The sequence below is a fragment of the Haemaphysalis longicornis genome, unplaced genomic scaffold (assembly GCF_048455015.1).
Source record: "Haemaphysalis longicornis isolate Haplotype H1 unplaced genomic scaffold, Haemaphysalis longicornis Haplotype H1 scaffold_1, whole genome shotgun sequence".
Taxonomy (NCBI): domain Eukaryota; kingdom Metazoa; phylum Arthropoda; class Arachnida; order Ixodida; family Ixodidae; genus Haemaphysalis; species Haemaphysalis longicornis.
In genome coordinates, this window is record NW_027526203.1 from 391,223,845 (window position 1) to 391,248,783 (window position 24,939).

Consider the following 24,939-nt stretch of genomic DNA (forward strand, 5'->3'; position numbering starts at 1 on the left):
AATTGTCATATGGTTTTTCGTTTTGTGACCTCTTTTTTTTTTTTTTTTGCATTCTTCTAAACTGGACGCTAGGTCAGATTACCATGACCAGTGAAGTGTATGAAAAAGGAGCAAACTTGATAAGCAAGTTGGTGGAAAGACCGATGGAGAGAAGTCCTGTTGGAAGAAGAAGAGTAGGGCACCTTCTGCAGCAGCGCCAGGGCTGTGACAGCCTCCCGGGAGTTGCGTGCCACGAGCACCGCCTCGTGCAGCACGTGCAGGGCAGCCACCTGGGGGTTGGAAGGCACCACCGTGCCCAGGAGACCGTGCACCTGCTGCTCCAGCTCAGCCACAATCTTGTCGTACAAGTGGGTCATGTCGTCGGCAAACCCAGTTTGGCGCACCTGCGGCAGGGCAAGGGCACGGGGGGGCCCCTCAGCAACACCCTGCTTGGGAGAGTTGCCCCACAAGCAACTCACCACAGGCTTGGGAAGGAACAGGGAAGGTTGGTCCCTCTCAGATATGGGCTGAAAACCGGGGATGTTCCGGGCAAACTCTTCATACACTGCCATTTGCTGTGCAGTCACGCAGCCAACCTGCACCAACAAGGAGGAGAAGCACTTTGTACTCTGTATGCCGGGTGTACTTGCAATGCACTCACAAGGTTTACCGTATTTACTCGCATAATCCTCGCACTTTTTTTTCGGAAAAGTCAATGCAAAGTTAGGGGTGCGAGAATTATGCGGGGAAAAAAAAAATCCGGTGCACAGTGTTGCCAATTTGCCTTATGCCAATCCCGCTAAATGTAGCGATCGTTTTTTGTATAGGTAAGCTCAGTGTTACCAACAGCAGCTATTTCTTTTTATTTTATTATTTACAACGTAAACAGTCTCCCATCGATTTGCTTTCTGGCGCGTGCCCTATCTCGTCGTCGTATGTGCGTGCCGTACTCCAGTAACGCACGTTGAAGTCGGTGACGCGGAAGTGCCTGCCTGCGGCACGGTTGCCGTGTTCGATCGCGTACTCTTTCGCTTTCAATTTGAAAGCGGCAGTGCAGCTGGCGTTCCTCCCCATGGCGAAGCGGCACCCAGCACAAAACAATTAGATCAAAAAGTTCTCAAAACGGCAGCGAGCTATCCACCACTGATGCGAGCGACTCACTGACTGCTGCCGCTCAATGGCGGGACCACGACGGCGACACGACGACACGACAGCGGGCTGCGCGAACACCGTCTAGTTGCGCGCACGCGAAGCATGCGCGAAACCGGCTCAAGGACAGTGTGAGTAGCGTGTTAGGGCGCCTGTTAGGGAGTAGGGGAGTAGCCATGCAGGTTGTTAGGTCGCCTGGATAGCCTTGGATACACAGCGCTCTCCGCCGAACGGAGAGGCGGCGGGAGAGGCGGCGGGAGAGGGCGCGCGTTGGAGATCGCGTGCACCATGCGGGGTTCGCGAGCAGGCAACTTTCGCCGCTGCAAAGTTGGGGGTGCGAGGATTATGCGAGGAACCAAAAAATTCAAGTTTTGGTGGCTCACATTAGGGGTGCGAGGATTACGCGAGTGCGAGGATTACGCGAGTAAATACGGTATTTTTTTCTAATTCTGACGTTGAATTTCAAAAAACAAACATTCACAGAGAGAGAGAGAGAGAGAGAGAGAGAGAGAGAGAGAGAGAGAGAGAGAGAGAGAGAGAGAGGGGGGGGGGGGACATTTAGACAGTACTAACTCTTTGTTGAACTATGTTTGGGGGCAAGCAGAAATAGCCACTTGCCTTCGGCACCTCGTGTGCATTGCATTTTTTTTTTTGTGCCTTGGTAAACGCACAAAAAAAATTACATGGAAGTAGCTTGTACAGAGGGCAACACCCTTGTCTATAACACAGGTTTTGTACTTATAGCCTTATCTTGCCTCGGCCAAAAAACATTTGAAGAAAACTATTGTGTCATTTTGAAGTCTTGACCATTTAGTTTGACCTAAACTTTTTTTGTGACAAGTTTGAGCCTGCAGTTTTGAGAGGTAACCAGTTCATGTTGAACTCAGTGTTATAGACAAGGGTGTTGAGCACTGTACATTTCAGAAAAGTGGCCGCCGCGGCCGGGAGTCAAACCCACGCCCTCGTGCTCAGCAGCACAACGCCTTAGCCACTAGTAAGTAAGTAATGGAGCACATTACTGAAATGACAAAGCTCCCACTGCTCCAGAACTTAAACCTCAGACTCTGCAAAGTAAAGGAGTTTTTTGCTCCAGGCTAAGGAGTGTTTCATACGTACTACAGTACAACCTCGTTACAACAGACCATGATAGTGATCATGATTTCAGTCTGCTATAAAAGAAGTATGAACAATCCAAATACTGTTACTACAGACTTTTACGGAATCATGGACAAAGTCTGTTATAACAAGAGTTTGGACTTTTCAACTGTTAAAAACAAATCATACAATAAAAGTATGCTGGTCATTTCTCAAGATTCAGTTACAACTTAAACAGGTTGGTATTTTAGGCCAACAATCCTTCGGGATGACTTGGGTTTTCAGCAGTTTCATCCTCTTGCCACATTGTGACGCACATCACAAAATCACATGAACGACTATTTTTACATTTGCTGGGCTCCTGTTGTATGGCACCTTCTCAAACTTCTGATTCACTCATACTATTATTACTCTCTTTCACGTCTTCAACCTACAGTTGCATTTACATTGTCTTCACATGAATATAAATGAAATGCAAGTAAAGATCTCATTGCTAAGCTTGGAGATTTAGCCAGCTATAATGTATGAGGGCATACATTTTTTTGTTTCAATGATGTTAACTTTCATATATAAGCATCTTATCTGTTGCACTATAACACTTAAATTCTAAATCCTATCACTTGATTGCCATGACATCACACTTATGCATACTGCAAGTGGATGCAAGAAGTTTCACTTCTATTAATTACAATTCTTTTTAATTGTTTCAAGCTGTTTTCGTTTGATCACAACTGTAAGGTAGAAACACAAACTCTGGAAATGTACCTAACAAATGAATGGTTGCCTGCACTTGAAAAGTCCACTGTAGAGATGCAAAGGTGGACTGGTTAACCTTTCAAACTGGTCTGTTATATCCAAATGTATGTTGTAACAGAATCTGCAGTAAAGGAAGTTTAATCAATGGCACAGATAGGAAGACCAACCAAGCATTGCAAATCAGTCTGTTGTATCCAAATATCTGTTGTAAGCAGATCTGTTGTAACGAGGTTACACTGTACTACTGCTGCGTCTCGCAGACATACAGAACAGCCTGGCTAGCACGGATCTCTCATTCGGCTCAGCAGTGTTGGTTGAGCCACGCGTGTTACACGGCACACACCTTGTGCATGTGCATCCACGCATGGGGCATGCACTGGTCGGGGAGTAAATCATTGTCACGGTGAGCTCTCAGACGTTCACTTTAGCGCACATGGTCAAAAGGCATGAACGCCACCAGCTTCACTGTATAGCACTGTATAGCCACCAGCTTCACTGTAACAGGCATGGCAATTTCAAGCAACTTCACGTATCCCCCATTCTATGCCAGAGCACAGAACACCACTTAACATTTGCAGCAATTATTTGCAGCACATGGTGAGTGTAAAAATGCTGAGGTACGTCAATGTAAGAGCAGCCTTCAGTCGAGTGAACCGCCACAACTTTGGCTACAGCAGAGTGTCACCTTCAAGGCAAGCTGAAGGACACCACACTGCTGTAAACAGTCAAGCATCAAAGGCTTTGCTGGAGTTTGCTACCTAGCCAACAGGTGGCAACGACGGGCTTCAGCTCTACGCAGTCTGCATATCAACAAATGTCTCAACAATGTACAGTCGCGACAATGCAGTGGGGTGTGAGAATCAGTAGTGACGCTTGAAGAAAAGGGAAAAGAAGGAAGTGGATGCTTTGTGGGAAGCACAAGTGCAACAGTTTTTTAATACTTAGCACAGTCTTGGTAAGGGCCCTGAGAATAGGACGAGCCACAAAACTGTCAAATTCTACATGTGTGAAACCCACAAAAAAATAACGCAACAATCAAGAAGCTGTGTCCGTGTGCTCTTGCCCATGCCACAGGACTTCAACAGCTGTGCTGTCAAGCTACCCATGGCTGCTGCTACCATGTACCATGTGGTGCAGGTGTTTGTGCACTGTTTACACACACGGCATTTGTACACACACACCTTTGTTCCAAATCGACACACAAGTTCAGGCCATTTCCATGTTGCACAAAGGTGGATGTGGTAGCAACACCTGTGCAACCATCTCGGGCATTTTGCGTTTCTTGAGCGAACAATTTTGCCCCCTGGCCCACTCCCGCAAGCCGCAATTTTTGCCACGGGACAATGCTACGATCACGGCAACATTTGCCCTATTACCTTTGTACTGTTCACCCTGTGCTGCAACACAGCACTCCTGAAGGCTGCTTACCTTGAGTCTAATCTGCTCAGGCATCCTCTCCGCTTGGTAGGTCAGGACAACCGGGTCACAGTAGCGCCGACCTTCGCTGCGAGCACTCTTGCGATAATCGTACTCCTAGGCAGATGAAAATTTGTCAATGTAGCAGAATGTAGCCCAGTGCTCCCGTGAAACTGGACTGGAGAAATACATGCCTGGCTAAGTTTCTTGTCAATCTCTGGGATAGCTTTCTCAATGGCAGTCTTCTGTATGAAGCAACAGGCCAGCTCCACGTTCTCCTGAGCCACCACTGTTGTTGCTTGTTCCAGAAGCTCCTTTTGTGGCAGGTTGCCTCCCTGAAGCTGGGTAGCAAGTATTTCAGTTAACGAGCAATAGAAGATGTACAACTGGGAGGCAGTGAAGACAACAATACAGCACCAAATAAGAAGTAGAAGACTATGAACGTCATGTATGCACCCCCCCCCCCCCCCCCCCCCCCGCTACATCAAGCAGAGAGCATGCAAGAAAAGAAAAAAAAATCATCCGCATGCAAGCTGATCTTCACAACAGTGGCTTTGAAAAGCACAACAGAGCTTAACTAGATTTTTTGCAAGATGCACCGACAGCATCAAAATAAACGTGTAAATAAAATACAGGACATCATGTTAACTAACTATGAGTGAGCAAATATTCAGAAATATTGAATATGGAAGCGAATAACACAATATTCTATTCGGATTGGAACCAAATAGGAATATTTGAAAGGTGTTTCGTCGAAGTTCAAAAATGAGATGTATGGCTGGTTCAATCAACTGGATACAGAACATTTTGCCTTGTTGAAAATGAAAAATATCCTTTTTTTGCGATGAGTTATAACTATTCACAAGTTTTGTGCAGCACTATGGATGCTGCATGGCTTTTAACAAATACACCCAACAAGCTCCTGTCATATGAGGAGAACTCATCACTCCTCTTTAAATAATGAGGAGCCAGCGTACGAGCCAGCGTACAAGCCAGCCATATGCCATTATCTACGGCTATGAACATAACACACAACTTTGATTCATTTGGAATACTGGGCCTCTTGCACGTGACACCGGCAAGCAATGCTACCACCACTAAAACCCTTGCCATTAGAAGCCAACTTTGAATTAACTGCTTCTTTCACTTTAATCATGACTTAATTGGGAGAGCAGCCAAAAAATTGGCACTCTTTCAAGTCAAACAGCGAATGAAACTAAACTAAAATCTAGTAGGAAGCATCAACACCATAACGGTGCAGCCACGTGGAGTTCCATTCTTGGTTAAAACAAGGGAGCTCCAACTCAGACCGCTGGGCTGGAGTTGGAACCACTTCAGCCCATCCCAGAACACCAAGCACTGCCAAAATGACAGGTGGACAGTGTTTAGTGGTCGCTGCACTGTTACAAGACTCTCTAGGAGATGGCAGCACATCTCGGGCTGCTGGGGCTACTCTTAAGGTTGCATCATAACCAAATCATTGAGGTTTGCATATACCATAGCCATTTGTCATTCGCCTTGTCACTACACAAACAATACTTTGAATCTCTCAAAGCTTGGATTCTCAAGCTCCCAACCTCCAATTTGCAGTTGCTGTTATCGACATCAGCCCATCACACATCGTCATGTGGAATCACTACTGACACATCACCACACTTTCTTCTTCCATTCAAATTGCACAGCGCAATGAAGTGCAGTTTTCACTTATAACTGGCACACTGATACTCAATACCATAATGTTTTGAAAAAGAAATTGTCATCGTCCCAATATTTAGATTTAACAAGAAAACACCTAGTTCCAACATCGTCACAGTCATGTTAATTAAAATACCCCCCATGCCTCATTCTTTCCAAATCCGAACTAAAATGCACCTAGCGGAATGCACATCTGTGAAAAATGTGGATTTTTTCCTCAGTATAATTAATGTGGCAGCAGAACCTGGTGCTATCAGCCAGCGATGCTAGAGAGCAATGCGTTCCCTCTGTAAGCTCAGAAGAGGCTGCCAACCGTATCTACTTCCCACAAAGAGGCTAAAGAAAAATCTGCAGCACGGCCAGTTGGTGGTTTGATCCGGCACGTACCCTCAGAGCAGTGTGAAAGGCAGCTTTGAGGTTGTTGCTGATGGTCATCAACATGGGATCCCGGCAAGTGATCATGGCCATGCCGGCCGTGAGGCTGCGCACCATGTGGTGTGCTGCAACACGCAGCCGAGACTCCTCAGGGTCCAGGGCAAAGTCCTGCACAATTGCAAGCAAACAGTGCTCACTAGAGGCTTGGAAGTGATGCACAAAGCTCCTTTCAATACCCTAGCCCAAGAAATGTGCAAAAAATCCCCAGTGGCATGACATCCACGAAAAGGAGCTGCTCTGGGTGTTGTTTCAGAGTTTAAGCCGCCCCTAGTTAGAGAGGCCTCTCCAAAGCACATTTTCCCACATGTTCTAGCCAAGCTGAAGAGAGGATGGAGCCACAAAGAAAAAAAAGGAAACATCAGAGATGCCATCTAAAGGACGCACCCCTTGAGATTGTCACTGCTAGCCCCTGTCCACTGCAGAAACTGGTTGAGAAAATGAAAATTCTGCAGTCTATTCTGTTGTTTCTTGTTATTACAAACTTTCCCTTAATTTTCTGCTTAGGCTCTCTACCCACCAAAAAATGGCAGGGCTGCGGTCCTCCAACAATTGTCACCTTGTACAGTACAGATCCGCTACAGTGGCACAGTGGTTAAGACAATACACTGCCAAGCCCAAGAACAGGGGGTTCAATTCCTGACAGCAGGCATGTTAAGGACGTGGTCTAACCTAATCCGTAACCTCAGAGACTAGCTGTCCAAAGTTTGTGCAGAAAACTTCAGAAAACTTGATGCGACCTGGCTGAAGACTGAGTACTATTCTCAAAAGGCCCTAGGTTATTATTTCCAGGCCAACGTTCATTTTCCGGCTAAAGTGCATTACAAGCTAAACTGTAGGCAGATATTTCTCGATCTCGTTTGCTTTGAGCCCGGATGCCGAGAAACAGGGGATATACCGCCCCAATTACACATGTATGAGCTCTCATAGTAGAACCTTGAAGTGACACTTGCTCCTAATGAGGAAAGAGAATGATGCAGCTCAAAGGAGTGCACAACAGCCAAGACGGCACACTCTGGTAAAACAGCGGATGACATATTCCGTGGCCCTGCCAGAACTGGGAAGATCAGGGTGGGCCAAAGAACTGCAGGAGCTCCTTTTCTTCGTTGCTCTCTCACTCTCTCTGTTATTGCAATATTGCTGTGCCTATTGTTGTGTGCAGCAATAGAGCTACTGTGGTTCCCAGTTGCCAACCATTTTTCTGTGAATTAACACTCGTACCCTCCCTACAAAAGATTACTCACTGTATATATTCCAGCTCTGAAATCAATCGGGCTTTGTAACCCAGAGGCTTGCCTTATTGAACAGGCTACAATTTTTTGGCAGGATATCCTGTAAACATGGTCACTGAATGCAAATGCAGCCGCGAGTTGTACGGTTATGTATACTAAGTGTTGCTGCAAAGCACATGAACAAAGCTAGTTATTGAAGCGTTAAAATAGATTTGAAAAAAAAAAAAAATAATAACCTACCTTTCTGACAATCTGGTCACACGTAGTAAGAGCAATTTTGAGGGAGCGTTCCACAACTGGCATAATCCATTCCTGGATTGCACGATCGATAGCTGTGCGCACATACTGCTTCAAGTGAGGGTGCGCCTGGAAGAGTGGAAGCTGGAAGAAAAAGGAAAATAATGATTTAACGTCTCGAATTAATTGGTAAAACACGGAGAATTACAAAAAGGTTAGGGGCATATCCATACATGCAAGACACACCCAAACACCCGTTAATTCACTATTTGCTAATGTGAGAACCTTACCTTACCCACTGGGTCTTATTATAAGCAGGACCACACTCCTCCCGTAAGTGACGAACTTACACAGGCAAATGTTTGCTTAGAGCTAAGAATACACAAAAAAGGCCCTCTTCCCTACAGGAGTTTCAAAATCTTCGGATTCTACACACAGTGCCATACAAGACTGGCAAATCCCCCCCCCCTAAACAAGCAGAAAAAAGGCCAATTTCGAATTACTTTTCCTTTGCAACTATTCGCAACTCCAAATAAGCCCTTTCCACATGGTAGCTAGCCCACGCCTAAACGTAAACAGGTCCAGACTTTTGCCTGCAGCAGGTACAAGTCATTGGGATGGCAGGGCCCAAATGTCTGCTGCTGGGGAGGCGCAAGCTGACTCAGGTGAGCCAGCTAGCAAATGCCGTGACTAGCCCACAAGATAATGTTCGGATGGGATCCTCTAGCTGGTGACACCACTGCTTCCATGCCAGGGCAACTGGAATGATTAGCTGCAGTCTGTGCACCTCAGGTCAGAGCTTCTTCCTTGTTGCTTGTTCCACTCTATGCCAGACGGGATTGACCTCTGCTCCCTTGAGCCTCCTGGCTTGCTCGTTCTTGGGAGACTCCAAGCAGCTGCGCTTCAGTGCTCATGCCTCTTGCTTCCTTTATCAGCAAACCTTGCTGCTGCAGGCTGCCACGTGGCAAGAGAGCCAGGTCGAAAAGACAAGCTAGGCTGTCGTATGAACTCTCCACATTTTTGGCTCCTGGCAGGGAACTCATTTTCATCTGAATTCAAGTTAGAACCGCATGCGCCACTCTAACACTTAAGTGTGCCAGCTCCATTTCGCCTGCCAACACAGAAGCCCCCCTTTTGATGAATTATCGGCTTGCCTGCAGCCCTTGCCTGCTGCCCCGGCCCACTGGGCTGCCCTGCCTTAAAGTGGATATGACGGTGTGCTGGAACAAAAAACAGTACCAAATTCTTTGCCGCTGCTCTACAAGTTGGAAAGCGATACAGGGTGCTCGAGCCAGGCTGGGGCCAACAGATGTTTAACACAGGTGCAGTGGGCTAATAACCTGGAGTTTTGTGTGCCTGAAGCACAAGACTGCCACCAGTATTGCCCACACAACATTCAAGGTTGTAGCGGCATCATCATCATCACCACCATCTACGCGCTGGGGCTCAGGAAGATGCAAAGTCATGTGCACAGAATAAACCAAGGACTCATTGTGGCATGACGTCTGGTGCAGCCTTTCTCGCATGCCTAGCGCTCACTGGTGACTCTCGGATGTGATTCGATTACTGTTGCATTACACCGATCAGAAAGTGGAGCCATGGCTGACGACGACCGGATCGAGACATTGCTGCCTGCTCAGATCGCTGCCTCTGCCACTGCAACGCTGCTGTGACCTTACTGGGATCAGACTCCTACTACCAAGTTCCTGTAGGTAGCAGTCAGTGATTTACTGTCACGTCACCGCGTCTCTTCCGGTGACTGTCGTCAATCGCCGACCTCGTAGCAGCCTTCAGCATCGCTTTACCAGCACTAGTTTTGTTGCTCGAATTGGCACCCCATCTAGACTCCAATGGCCTCAAACCTTTCTCTACAAAGTTTGAGGCCATAAGAGGTTTCTTGGAGCCTACCTCAGTGATGAGGCTCTGCCAGTTCATCAGCTTGGTAAACTTCCGCCGTCGTTTTATTCCGAACTGCTCTAGCCTACTTGCGTCTTTTGGAACACCTCCTTGCAAGTAAACTTGGTGATTCTGCATCCTTTAAGACAGAACTACTCAAGAGGCGTTCTCTGCCATCAAGAGTGCCTTAGCGAACGCCGCTCTCTTGTTCCCAAAAGCAGACCCCCCACTCGCGCTGACGCCTGATGTGTCCAGAACCGTGGTTGGCACCATACTCCAGCAATGGCTCAATCACAGTGAGCAGCCCTTGGCATCTTTCTTGAGGAGTCTTACTGCTATACAAACTGCTGCAGTGTGTTCGGCCGAGAGCTACTTGCCATCTATCTCTGTGCACCACTTTGGCCATCTCATCAAAGGCAGCCCCTTCCCAATCTTCATAGACCACAGGCCCTAGACTTTTGCCTTGGAGTGTAGTCACTTTTTTACATGCCTCGCAAGGTACGACAACTTGCTTTGTGCCAGAGTTCACAACGGACATTCTGCACATAAGCAGCCCTGTTACCATCTCCATGGACACTTGTAGCTGTATTGACACGGTCGTGTCAGAAATATCAAACCTGATTGATTTGATTATGAGGTTTAACGTGCAGAAGCTGCACAGGCGATGAGGTGCACTGTAGTGGCAGGCTCCAGATTAATTTTGACCACATGGGGATCTTTAACATGCGCCGAAATCTCAAACACAGAGGTGTTTTCGCTTTTTGCCTCCGTCAGAAAAGCAGAGCACTGTCCAAATGAGGAGGCCAACATTGATGGGGCGTACGTAGTGTCCGACCTGTCCACTTGGGCTCTTCGTCCTTTTGGCCCTGTGGATTTGCAGAAACTAATCTTCCACAACACATTCTGGAAGCTTGCGCCATTTGTTCCACTGATGGATCCATAGATTTGCGATCATATCAAGCGGCCTCGTAGCAAAGCACAAGACCGCCAACACTGAACAGAACTGCACAGCATAGCACACAGTTGGTTTTTGTTCACATTTAAGACGTTCTGTTGAAATTATGAAAGACAGCTCATAAACAGAGCCACAATGACACAAGAGCACATGGCCCCACATAATTAGGCGCAGAACAAACGTCACCACCATACTATGAAATCACAGCTGCTTGTAGTGAAATATTGGGTGAAAGAAGTTGTGAAGTCTGCTGGCACACAGGACCAGGCCAGACATCAATTAAAGCCAGTACAGTGGCATCATATACAGTGTTACAAACAGGGCAGGAGAAAAAGAAAGCAAGTAATGTGCACTCCATTGATATACAATAGCTCCAGCACGAAACTTTTACAGAAGGAGATTACTCAAACTGCACTGTGCAGGACCTTATGTGCTCCACAGTACCGATAGAAGGTGCTAACCAATGGTAAGGTAAGACAGAGTACAATAAATGTGGGCCACTGGTTTAACTGCATGTGTTGCATACTACGCACGGTGACCCTTGCTTTAGGTCGACAACCAAGCATGTAAACAAAGGACTGAGGTCCACTTAGGATGCCACTTTGTACACACAATTTTGGACAGCTACACTGCATAAAATGTGCAGGACAGACCTTTCAGCACTCCATACGTGGAAAACTTGACATTGCCATCTTTCAGCACTCCATACGTGGAAAACTTGACATTGCCATCTGCTGTTTGTAAATGTTTGCGATGCTCAGAGTCCCAGAGCACACAAAATCATGTCTAGCAGCACATTGTTTCATTCTGATGAACGCGATAAAGCTGCGGCTGAAACTGATAGGCCCCTGTGCAACGAGAAGTGCGCGTGGATGCTGGAGTTGTCTGTTGACGAACTTTTCACGTCAGGTTCACTTAAAGAGCATTTTATCATAATATGCGGTTTTCCGCTTGCCCCCTGAGCAACATTTCTGGCCATTTTATCTGTTTAGTCCTAGAAACTGAAAGAGAAAGGACTAGATGCAATTATATGCACTACCTCAGTGAAACATGGCAATTGTGCCGTGGACCCGATTATGGCAGCCATCTTTATTTTGCATGCTGTTGCCAGGCCACAACATGAAACTTGGAGTTGCGAATAGGAGCAGGATCTACACCACTGGCTCTACTACAGAGATCTGCGAAGGCACATGAGATGGCTGAAAAGCCCTCATGGTACAGTGAACACATCCCTTGAGTGATGCAAAAAGTTGACTTGCCACAATGTATACATATTCTTGCTTCTTCACACTGCATGCACTATTAGGTAGCTTTGCCAGACAGCACCACATTAAGAGAAAAAAATTAAATGCAAAAAGATGTGCACACAAGTGTACAAACGACTCAGGTGAAAGAGCCAAACTGCTGTCAACATTTTGTGCGTCAACCCTTCAGCCTTTCCATAACATTTACCAGTCCACAAGAAACCTGAGATTGCGACCCATCTTGGTAAGCTCCACATTGACGCAACTGATTTGACCCGTTATAATGGAAAACCATGACAATACTCCTCTCCCTACTCCCAACACGAGAAGTGGCCTCTCATCACGATAGAGCTCCTCTATCAATCCCTCCCCTGCCCCTCACTGACACGGGAGGCGAGACCGACACAGTTCCCCAGCAGCGAAACCAAGAAGGGCGGCACGTACAGTGCACCGCCTCCCCCAATGCCTGATAAAACGGTGCTGTCACCTGGCTGTTGATCTGGATGTGCTGGGCCAAGTTGGTCATGGAGAGGACATTGATATCGTGATAGGAGAACTGTGGCTGGGGAAAAGCAGCCAGTGAAGCCCCAGCCCCGCCCAATGTGGCAGGAGCCTCCTCAGGTTGGGGCGGCGGCAGACCAACCTGCAACATCACAACACGCCCGGCTGGCATATGCAGCAGCAGATAGCCTCACGCCTGCGGCCAGTGCGTGGGCAACGCAGGGTGTGCCGAGGCAACACGCACCAGCACAGTGAATTGACTAGACACAGTAGAAACGAGCTCCTCTGACGCACAGCAAAAAATTGCCCCGAACAAGGAAGCAGAAAACGAAGCATTCGGGTTGAACCATGCTGCACCAACACCATAACGCATGCCGTAACGGAAAGGATTACCGGAAATCACAGTCAGACCTATTTCATTCAAAGCATGGTGGGAGACATTCAAGCCTGCAACATGCAAGGTTTGGAGGAGCATTTAGGAGTGTACCAAGCTGGGCAGCAACAAAACGAAATTTGCTACTGGCGGAGAGAATGTGTGCACTAAGAGCCAAAAGTGGCAAAAATTTGGGTAAGATAAGAAAACAAAGGACCTCACTGAAGAACACAGCTGTGCACAGCATGAGAGAGGAAATGGAATTTGCAAAACTGATTCGCAAGAGAAAAATCAGCAACATTCAAGCCTACAACAAGCAAGGAGTGAGGGAACATGGCACAGGAGAGGAAATTTGGGACAAACAAATGCAAAATACGCAAGGACTACGGGAACATAAGCCAGAAGAATATTTAGGACCAACAATGCAGAAGCTTGCCGTTGGCAGAGAAAATGTATGGCCCTCCGAAACACAGGTGGCAACATAAACGTGGATAAAATGGATGAAAAAATGAAGGAGCTCATTCAGAAACACAGGAATGAATAGCATGAGGTTGCATACGAGATCTGCGAAAGCTGGACATCAGATGATAAACTCATTCAAGAACACATGAATACATAGCACGCAGTTGCATATGGAATTAGCAGGGTTAAAATTTGTCATCAGGAGCAAGCTTGTGAACATTCAAGCTAACAACATGCACTGAGGGAACATTAAAGGGACACTAAAGGCTGAAAGGAATTTTGTTTCAATGGAAAGATCATACATTTTGTAGCTCTCTTGGCTTTTGTTCAATGAGAGCAATTATGCGTTATTAGCTGAGAAATAAGTAAATAAAGCTGGCGTTTCTCTCCCCTGCTTCCATCTCATTTTTTCGTGATGTAGCCATTGCATCATTAAATAGGAGCGAAGCCAGTAAAACTTTGGCATTGGCCGAAGCCATGGCCGACTACGGCAACATTTCTCTGGCCAAGGAGGCTGGCTAGGACTTTTATAAGATTTTTCACCGACGGAATGAGAAATGCATTTAGATGCTCGAGCAGCCGGTGTGCCCGCGTACTCGTCATCCCAGAACCCATCAAGCTGGCTGCGAGCATGGAGGGCTGCAGCGAAGCCACTTTTGTAGCAACAAGCACCGTTTCGGATATCAAGCACGGCGTCGGTGTCCCAGGCTTATGCCATTCAGGAGGGCGCCTTGACTTTACCTCGTCTGGCGATCACAGCCATCTCATATCTTCTCCACACGGCGCGAACCTAGCATGAAATAAAGGCTCCAGCAGTTGTCGTTGCCCGCACTGCCCTTGGCTCAAACGCAACAAGGGCAGAGCGACGCACGCTTTACGGATAATTAACAGCGACTTGAGGAGAATGTAAAAGCACAAGGGCGGATCGGTCAGATAACCCCTCACAGGAAGTCCATTTCACGGGTGATTATGTTCGAACCAGGCGCGCTTTACCGGTAGCAACATTTTAAATAAAGTGTTACTCCTCATCCTCCTCCTCCCTATCCGGGCGCGGAGAATTGGAGATTAGAAGGTCAGGCAGGTCGCTTAACCACCTGCAGTGCATCTTTTTCCTTTTTGCGCTTCTAATGAAGGGACTTCAGCTGCTTCCTGCCGGGTATGTTGCCTGCAGAGGCTCGGACGCTCACCGTCGTCGGTTGACTTCGCTAATTGCACACCAATGCTTTTCGAAAACGAAACTGAAAGCTGACTGAATAGTGAGGGAAGCAGCCTGCCTCGCAGTGTACAAATGCTGTAGTCTGTTTTTCAGATACGATTAGCTCACAGAAGCTTTGATTTATGTTTATTTCATGTGCTCAACCACTAAAGAACTGTTTACTTCAGGAAAACAGCTATAGATGCTTCTCCAAGGAGCTCTTGCTGCTCAGCACTTCTGTGATGTCACAAACCATAGTACCCAAAAACATACGAGGGGTCGTCACCTGTTTTCACGTTTCTGGCATTTTCTCTCTTATAAAACAATTGCTAGTTGCGAGAATGGTGTATTTAGATTCCCCGCACCATAATCCATCGATACAGGCCAACTTGTTTCTACCGTTTAGTGTCCCTTCAAGAGGAAGAGAAAGTTTCGGAGTAACAGAGCAGAAGCTTGCTATTACAATCTTGTTAGTAGCAGGGACTTCTAAGAACATAGATGGACTAAGACAAAAGCGGCAATGTAACAAATGGGAATAAGGTAGCAAAAGTAGAGGTAGAAAAATTCTAAGGACACTTGTTTCATGCCAGGCATGAGGCCCAGGAACACTCGTGTGACAGGACTTACATGGTCAGCAAATTTCCAGCAGTCTCTTAAATTAAAACTACACGGAAATGGCGCCCAAGAAGATGGAGAGAGGGGAGGCTGCAGGACATGTTAGAATAACCGTAGGTCTAGTAAAGCATGGAGGAGGTGCTGTAATGAAGTTGGCAAAATTATTCTCACAATACCCCTGGACTTTCGACGTTCGGGGGAATGCCAACTGTATTCCAAATCCGTAAGAATAGAATCACAGACTTGCCAGCCAATTATGTTTTGCGCAAACTGTTTACCAGACTAACATTTATTCACATGTGACAGCCTCAATAGCCACTAACCAAGACAACTGGCTGGATTTCGAAAAGGTTACTCAAAAATGGATCGCATTCACGCCATTAACCAGGTAATCAGAACTCTGTGCACAACAACATACTTACGTATGTGGCCTTTAACATAATGAAAAAGTGTTTCATTCTAAGGACATCACTGAAGCCACCAAACCATTGCAAGACCACCAAGTTCAGGAGACTCGCTTAGTGCTTTTAGAAGACAAATTCATAAAAATATTTTATGTTAATTCGAACTAGCAAAGGTGCAACAAAGAATGCCTTTTACGGGGTAGAGAAAGAGGCTGGGGTTCTGAAATGCTAGCTTTTATTATGGGAATAAATGTGACGATTTCATGCGTCTTATCTAACATGAGCGCATGCCATTCTTCATTCGGTGTTCAAAATAGTAGGTAAGATCCCTACGTACTGAGTGAAATTAAGAATAAACCTGAAATTAAAGTGCCCAATAGTGATAAATTGAAGTGCCTCTGCAACCAGGAGCACGAATGGCCTGGCCGCCCTGCATCTATCCCTTATCTTCACTGGCATGCTTTCCCCACAACAATATTTCCACCACTTTAGTAATAATGTGTACATCCGTCAAAGCATCTCTGCACTGATGTCCACGAGAGAGCAATTAAAGAGAGAATCAACGAGAGAAGGCTTAATTGTGAGAAGTACGGGTCACGAGTAAATGGACAATATATCAGCCACTTAAATTTGTGGACAAAAGCAGCTTGCTCAGTAGGTCCACAAAATACTTGCAGACAACGGCCCACGAACTGTATTTAGAAATCCATGACTGTGTCGCGCAAAAAACGGACAAGGACAGACGGAGGCAACAAGCACTAGCCCAAACCCAAACTCGGCTAAGCTGTGTTTAGAAATATCAGCCATTCAACATGCAAACAAGGAGAGAGTTCTTGCAGTGGAAGCAGTTTGATGAATAGACATTTTGGTATATTTTTCAGCGTTGATTTAAACCATGAAAAGGCAATAGGTGTAGAATTCATACGAGATGGGATGAAGAATTAGGAAGCATCTTTTAAGTAATGAAACATAGGCTATCTCAACCCCTAAAGAGAATGGTATACAATGTGTACTGCCGGTGCTAATTTATAGGGACAGGGAGTTTTGCTAAGCACCAAGAAGATCTTAGGTCAGCTCAAAATTCCACAAAGGATGGCAGCTGCAATGCTTAGGGATAAGACACAACCAGCACAAATTAGCAAACATACTTTACATCCAGCTTGAATTAAAAAAAAAAAAAACAGGTGTAGTTAGGCTGGACGTGCAATCTGGAGTACTGACAACACATGGGCCACCTGAGAAACAGAATGGCTACATTAGGGAAGTTAGGGAAGAGGAAACTGCAGAAGAGAGAAGTCAGGGAACTCAGTGGAACAATGAGGGAAGAAAATTCTGGGGCAAAAAAAGCTATTAGGATGACGAAAGATAGAAGGGACTGAAAACCTATGGGAGAGGTTTGTGATGACGACAATTACACAGCAATGGGAGGTTATTTTATGCATGCACCTGCTGTCCCAAATGTGAGCATTTTTGTTTTCTGTCAGCCAGAAATATGATGTTGGGGGCTGGAAATCAAACATTAGTCAATGCACAGTAACAGAACATCTTACGCCAACAGCCCCACCAATGGGAATTTTTCGGCCGAGAACAACTGCTTGGCAGAAAAGCCTTTCAGCATTCCACACGTGTGCCGTGAAATATCGCAGGTGTACCTGTCATTTTCTCGGAAAGAGCAGTGGGATAAGATGCTGCAAGAGAGAACGAATAAAAAAAAAAAGTAAAGCAGAGAGGAGGTAAAAAAAGAGAGCAACACAAAGCCCAAAAACAAAAGATCCCACAAAGCAACACACTCATGAAAACAGAATGTGCACGCAAGAGGAGGAGGAGGAGATGGGTGCTGCAGATAGCCTCTCTGAACCAAACAGACCGCCATACAGGTTTGCCACTGTAGCGCAATAGGTGCAGCCCAAGCAGGTGCTAGAAGGTGCTATGAAACCAGAAAGAAGCGATGCACTGTTTCCACACAGTGACCGTGGCACCCGCACTCTAAAACAAAAGTGCACATATTAGCGAAAGAATGTAAAGCAAGACCCATTGTGCGGCCCACCCCAGTGAGAATCGCGCGAGGCCACAGGAGCTGGCTGACCTGTGGTGGAATGACGCTGGGCAACGCTGGCGTTGCTGGCGGTCCCTGCTGGGGTGCCATGGGCAGTGCCGGCACGGTGGCTGGCGCCCCAACGGCCGGAGGCAGCGGGGGGCTGTCCACCTTGTGGCGAGGCGACAGCTGCGGCTTGAGCCGCTTGCGACGCTCCTGGTCCTTGAGGATCATCCCGGGCTTCAGATCGTTGATGTCCAGGTTCAGGGTCTTGCACAAGACTTCAATCTCAAACTTGAGGTTCAGCTTCAGCTCGGGCTCCTGGTGCAGCTCAGAGAGCAGATCCAGGATCCCCATGGTCCACGGGTTGGGAGGCTTGAACACCTGCGCACAGCAGTGTCGGTGGTGCCCCACAGGCCGGGGGAAGAGGCAAACTCACCCTGCTCTTGGCACAGGATTCCAGGACCTTAGCGATAAAGGGCACCACATAAAGGAGCTCCTGCTGCCCCTTGTGGTAGGCCTCCACCAGCAGGGACTTGACATCCAAATCCTCCACAGCGGAAAAAAACAAAAACAAAACACTGAGTACCGGCAGCAGCGCATTTAGGAACAACTGCACAGGCTATAACACTCAGTGCACAGGGACCAAGGTATGCTTACAACTTGCAGCACGGGTCTATTCTTCGCCATGGTCAACATCCCCAGCCAATGTCCGAGGCTCTTCAACAGAGATCGGTCAGAAAAATTGGCAAGTGCCTTGTCACTTGTCAAAAGAACCTGTAAGCACACAGGATGCAAAAACTTTGGTAAAATGTTTCCCCACGCCCGATACACCTTACCACACACACAGGCAAAAACCCAAGACAGTCCCATGGCACACAAGCAAACCTTGTACAGCTGAAACCCAACTTTATGAAGTCAATTGGACAAACCAATCATTTCAGGAAACTGTAGATGCCAACAGGTTACCGTTGGTCAATGAAAATGTGTTCACTAGTTTGGACAATTTGACAAATTGTGGTTTCAACTGCCCACGGCAATGCCGGTCCCTGTACCACACTGGCACATGGATACCGAAAGGCTTGCTCCGAGCACCAGCCACGGACACACAAGGAATAATTCAAAAAGAGGACTTTGCCGTGAATATATCCACAATGCCACTGCACGTGCCTCTGGGAGACTGGATACTTTCTGGTGCCATGCCGCCCACTCATCCTGCAGGTGCACCAGCCAGAGATACCAACAATTTGAAACAACTGCACTCTGCCAGCAATACAGCAAAACCTCGCCAGTATGTACCCGCCTAACCAGTACGCTGCTGGTCAAAGAGCATTTGCTCAGCCTCAAAGCCCGCACTCCAAACTTTTGTTTTTAACAGTTAAGCCAAGCTACAAGTTTGGGTGTGTTCTTTGAGCCAACCTACCAGGTACGGTTGAACGAGGTTTTACTGTACATGCTTAAGCCCGTTCTACATGGTGCGTTTTTCGTCTGCGAATTCGGTGGAACGCACATTCGCGCTTGCGAAGTTCACAATGTCTGGAAATGTCTACATGGCCTGCAAACGTCGCGATTTTCACACTTCAGAATTACATTGTTTGCAGATCGAATTAGGTCTGCCACGAGCAAAGCTTGTTGTGATGTTAAAAAATAAGTTTTATTGTACTTTCTGGGGAAGTTGTTTTAGACCGTTTTGCAGTAAATATGAGTATATTAGCGGTTTCATTTAACAATCGCTACTTATTTTTCAATATATGCACACACAGCAGAGAAGACAAACACAGCAAGCAACCCTGGGTTCGCTCGTTGTGTGTGCCTTTCGTGTACCTCGGACGGGACTTCTTCGGTTCTTATGTACTTCTTCCAAACTGCTGTTATGTCCGCAACATGCGCGGACACTGATTAAGCATTCATTGAAAACAGCGCGTGACATCGTGTCGTGAACACGCGTACGTTTCTGTTGGTGCGCCCGCTCTTACGCCGCGTGAATGCAAGCAACGCCATCTGGTTGCTAAGCGTGCAAATGGTGATGCCGTGACGTGACCGTGACGTTAACCTAGCTGTGTTCCTATTGGCCGCAAGTTCCGGCCCCTCTACGCCTCCACGCCGCACGAGCGGCGTTCGCCGGGGATGCTCGATCGTTCCAAACATTTGGCACTTTGCCGCAGCAACGAAAAAAAGGTCGTTTTGCCGCATGAGCGGCGCCGCATCTGCGAATCTACAGGGAAAATCACACCGCGTAGAACGGGCTTTACGCGTCTGTACACTTGCTAAGTATGGCCCGTACGCAAACTCAAGTGGAATAAGAGGCTTTCCAGGACATTTCACAACCCCAAGCTACTTTGACAATTTTTCAACGAGGAGCTACGGCTACACTACATTGTCATGAACAGAACAAGAACGAAACCTGCCAGTACTAAGTCTAACTGACATGGCAAATTAGCCATCAGTAAAGCAGATTTCCACAGTTGAAAAGTAAATCGAATAAGGTAGTCTGTGGTTAGTTGGCTGCTATTTACGTTGTAGCCCAGTAAACATGCAATCAAACTGGGAACAGAAAATCGAGAATGACTACGGTGACCTTGGAATGCATACATTGTAATGAGTGCATACTGCACTTACACAGGAAAAACACAAACCAGTAACACAACATGCTCCTTTGCAATATGCAGCCAAGCCACAGTCCATGAAAGAAGCAGCACGGTTAAAATTTCAGGGAAACTTCAGACTCGAGCATCAGGCTTCAGCAGCTTTTAGGACAAGACCAAATGCATTTAATTGCACCAATGACAACTGAAATGACTAGCAGCCAGATAAAGAGAATTTGTGCAAATATTGCCAGGCCTTTTTATTGTACTCAGCAATATGGTTACACAATGCTGGAAGCATTACAGGGGTGCCTGATAAGGGCAGGAAGGTCTTCACGCAGCAGTCAACACTGCCCACATCAGAATGAGCAACGGAATCGAGAGTAGGATTACGATCCCGTTCAGCTTGCATACCGAAGTATCACTTCTGGATTGACCACGCTTTCTACGATGCCCTTCTGCCCTTCTGCCCTTCATAATGAACTTTTTTGATTGACTGATATCTTACATATGCAGGGAATAGCAAGCCCATTGTTTCAGACTTCTACTAGTCAATAGGTCTCAATTTATACATTCAGCCCGCTCCCATTCTTTCTTGAAAGATAGCAAGTCAAAATTATCATATATATAGCAGTTTTCTTTAGAGTATATTACACAAGTCATAAAACTGTGGTTGTGGATTTACTTCCTTCAAATACACCATTGTGAACTTATTTTGGCACAGGCTTTTAAAGGGGGTTGCCACCGTCATGCCTGCTTTGCTCGTGCACAAAACCTAACAAAGGACGATTAACATGCACTTTAAAGAATGGAAATGGCAGGATTAACATTAGCCATCACACATCTTTTGCAAGATGCAAAAAAAAAAAAAAAAAGCATTTGCATCAGAATTTACGGCAAGAAATTCAACATTGAAAACTAATGTAAACTGAAATGTAAACTAATGCAGCCTGTTCTAAACATAAAATTAGAAGGCATGCTTCCTGGAGCTCCAACCAACTTTTGGAGGGCAGAATTGGCCAATGGCACCTTAAACGTGGCCGGTACAGGATTCGAACACCGGTTCAGTTCATTAAACAGGTCATTAAAAGCTCAGATAATACGTTTTCCTGGACCACACATCTATCTGTCATCCCCTGAAAAATGCATAGGCTACAAAAAAAAAAAAAAAAAAAAAAGGAAGAAGCGTGTACAAAAAAAGAAAAAAGAAAAAGAAAGAAAACTATACTGAAACACTCGTAAGATAGCCAGCCCATTGGAAAGTCCAGGACGGGTAAATTAAACCAATTCTACATTAATAATGAAATGGCTGAAAAGTATGAACTCTGAAGGCTCAGATAGCACGGCAACAGATTGCCAACCAGTGTGAAGTCATTTATGGTAGTTGGTGCTGCAGCTGCGGACGGTGCATGGAGTTTTCCCTTCCACCATCCATTACAGATAAACAAAGGCTGCACACCTTTGCTGTACAGTCAAATATAGATTACATGCACTAAACTACATAATGCGGCCACAAGAAAGATTTTAGCAAATCCCCATCAGCATCCCTTTAATACCAAGAATAATCTAAATAAATGAAAGCCTGAAGTGGTAAATCGTGCCACACTTGCTGTTTCATGCCATTTCAGCAAATAAGCACCACCCCCAGAAATATTGTGTGAGTGCATGCGTGCACACCCGCACGCACGCACACAGACACGTGGGAGCTTATACCACTGCTAGTCACCGAGTGGAAAAAAAAAGGCTGATGATTACAATAATCCCTAATGCAGAATTTGAGCACAGCTGTTTAGCTGTTTCAACTGCGCACAATATGTTTATGCAAATTTCAGGCATATATATGTATGGTTACAGACCACTTTTATTCTTCACTTATCTTCACACATTACTCCTCCTTTACTGCAGCGGCAGATGCAGGATTTCCTTCATCTCAGGAAGTGATCGCGTCATCATCGACCGCACGATGGCACGCGCTTACTCTGGCGTTATTTCGCAGCCGCCGAGAATGTCTCGCGTGGCCTCGGCATAACGCCCTCCCCCTCTTCCTACTCTGCTTTCCTGCTCGCTCTATCTCATCTATCTTCGGTGTCCTCTGCATTCATTCGGTTACAAAGAGGCCGACGGCAACACGAAACCACAGGAGTGGGTGCTTAAGAGCTGCACTCTAAAAAATGACTCAAGCTGACAGTTTTGAGGTTTAGCAGAAACTTTTTTGTGGTCACGCGATCTAATAGCTGCTAGGATAAAAAAAAAACACAGTGTTTGTAATGCTAAATGAGCCTTCGAATGCTCAGAACTGGCTCGAATTACTTACCCTGAAGAGAAAAAATACCTGGAGTGAAAAAATACGCAATCAATGTAGCGGCAGTATTTTCACATTTCCTAAATACAAAACCGAACTCCACTACATTATGTTCCATTTAAGCAATTTCTGCTTAATGAGATTCTGCTGTATTTATTGGTGTAATGAATGAGCTCTACTAAAAAAAAATGATGCATATTTATTGGTACCTTTCTTATGCAATATAAGCCTTGCGCGAGGTTTCTCCTTGTAGATTCAACTTCGTGCCTGTGCACGCACACGCCGGGACTAGTGATCCCCTCTCTGGCACAGACAGCAATCCGAGCTTTCAACAAGCTGCGTAGTAATGCTTCCAGCATTTAAAAATATGAATGCGTTTTATATTCTGCACAGCAGCGTAAAAGCCTCAATATACGCAAGCATACAAACGCGCACATGCACACTGCTAGCTAAACATCGATATAGCGAAACAAACTATTTGTAATTTTAATATAACAGCTCATGGCAGTAAAACTAAATTCGACGTACTCAGAAAGGCAATTTCCCATTCACAAAATGGTGTTTGAGGCCTCCAAACGCAAGGCATTGGTGCCGGAATGCCTGCCTGCATCTTATTCATTGTCTTTTTTTTTTTTTTTTTTTTTGCCTTCAAGCAGTGTACCTGCGTTCTCCATCTCTCACGTATAATGCCTACGTCGGGGGTTCCCTGTTATCGCCTTGGACGTTTTATTTGCCTTTTGTCACTCATGCTAAGGCTCCATGTGCGCCCCCAGAAGAACTCTACGTGTGGCACGGAATGGCAATCCTTTCACCAGGAAAAAGGAGGCACCCTGCCAGGTACTAGCTTAACTGCTGCTCTAACGTGCTGGCAGCAACTAAAATGTTACACAAGCCTTTGTAATGTGAGCCCTTGCAGTCGACTCGTGGAAGACAAGAGGAAATCAGAGCATGGCTATGTTAGTACTGCTGCCTTCTTTTGGCCCTGTTCTTGAGTGAAAACCTTTGAATTACCCTTGCACCTTTCCTGCAAGCAGAGACCGGCCCACAGCAAAGGTGCAGGTGGCACACGCGTATTGAATGGTTTCTGTGCACACAGAGTTCAAAATGCAACGCCATGCGAAGTCCATTCTTATAAATGCAGCACAGCATCAATTTTAGCGGCATATCGGGAGCAAAAAGGGGTCTCGGGGGAATTCCAAGGCAGTTGCGAATGGGTGCTTGCAACAGGAAAGTAAACTGGCAGTGTTTGTGCATTCGTACATAGGATGCACAAACAATTCCAGTAGGCTGGTATTGTTTTGTGCATCCTATGAATGAATTTTCAACGAAACAAAACTTTTTGTAACGAAGTACAGTACTTCGTTATATCGAGGTTTAGCTGTCGCTTGCATGCAAGCATACCTTCCTCCCTAGAGGTGGTAGCCAAAGTTATGCTTGCCTTGATGTTGCGAAATGTCTCCTTTAGCACCAGCTTCAGGAGCTCCCCAATTTTGAGGGTGTCCAGAAAGTTGGCGTACAGGGTGTGGAAGTTAGGCTCAATGGACGCTCGCTTCATCACCATGTACTGGGCAAACCAGGGCCAGTAGTCTTCTTTCACCACCTCCTTGAACTCCTCAGTCTGCAGCAATCAGAGCCACACGGTGAGTGAAATTCAGCACTGGCCCTCGGGCCTAAACTCTACTTGCCTTCTGGGGAAGGTTCATCTGGGACAGGTTGTTGATGATGAAGGCCACCTTGTCCTGCACCGCCTCAGGTGGTATCACCAGCTTGTCGTCCTTCTCCGTCGCCCCCAGCAGGGTGTCGATGTTGGTGGGGTTGGCGATGGACGGCTGAGAGAGGAAACCCCGTCAGGAAAAGGGCCCCACACCGCGGAGGGCACGCTGCTCTCCCAACAGCTCGAGGCCGACACACTGGCCACTAACCATCCGGTACAAACTGGGCAGCCGATCGAGGCAGCCTAGGCGCATGACTTCCTCTACGACGGCGTACGACAGCGCCGGATAGTCGGCCGGGCACGCAACGACAAACTCCTGCAGGCACCACAGAGCGTCAAGTGCTGGGCCAGGCAAAGCAGTGCAAGGTTAGCGAGGCAAGGGGCGCCGCTGGGCAGGACGAGGGCCCCCCCACCGAGCCGTCCTGCCCTGGGCGGCCCCCGGAAAGGGCCGGGACAGAAAGGCAAGACGGAGCAGGCCACCGTGCAAGGCCACACCACCTCCCAAGACCACAAGCGGGCAAGCAATGAAAATGTGTCCGCCAACACCACTGGCTGTATGGTCAGCCATCACGGACAGAGCTGCCAGGGCCCCATGCAGGTTCCCTTTAAGACATGGGAGTACGAATTTAGTTTTCAGGCTGCACTGAATTATGCCCTTCTTAACGGC

The 24,939-nt window shown here is 46.7% G+C and overlaps 1 protein-coding gene across 6 annotated transcripts in view; it reads right to left on the reverse strand.

The window, feature by feature from the left end:
- The window catches only part of Not1 (CCR4-NOT transcription complex subunit 1), an 86,315-nt gene that overhangs the window by 24,244 nt on the left and 37,132 nt on the right, over nucleotides 1-24,939 (reverse strand). For 2 of the 6 annotated variants that reach the window (XM_077686614.1, XM_077686613.1), the window contains exons 22-33: nucleotides 24,244-24,387; nucleotides 23,997-24,176; nucleotides 18,842-18,886; nucleotides 18,332-18,448; nucleotides 18,111-18,221; nucleotides 17,723-18,055; nucleotides 12,574-12,729; nucleotides 7,995-8,135; nucleotides 6,478-6,633; nucleotides 4,590-4,736; nucleotides 4,408-4,512; nucleotides 183-575 (exon numbers count right to left, since the gene is read on the reverse strand). In XM_077686614.1, the coding sequence (XP_077542740.1) occupies nucleotides 183-575; nucleotides 4,408-4,512; nucleotides 4,590-4,736; nucleotides 6,478-6,633; nucleotides 7,995-8,135; nucleotides 12,574-12,729; nucleotides 17,723-18,055; nucleotides 18,111-18,221; nucleotides 18,332-18,448; nucleotides 18,842-18,886; nucleotides 23,997-24,176; nucleotides 24,244-24,387 (2,028 nt within the window). The remainder of the gene's footprint in view (nucleotides 1-182; nucleotides 576-4,407; nucleotides 4,513-4,589; nucleotides 4,737-6,477; nucleotides 6,634-7,994; nucleotides 8,136-12,573; nucleotides 12,730-17,722; nucleotides 18,056-18,110; nucleotides 18,222-18,331; nucleotides 18,449-18,841; nucleotides 18,887-23,996; nucleotides 24,177-24,243; nucleotides 24,388-24,939) is intronic. The other 4 variants (XM_077686617.1, XM_077686619.1, XM_077686618.1 and 1 more) reach the window with 4 other exon arrangements.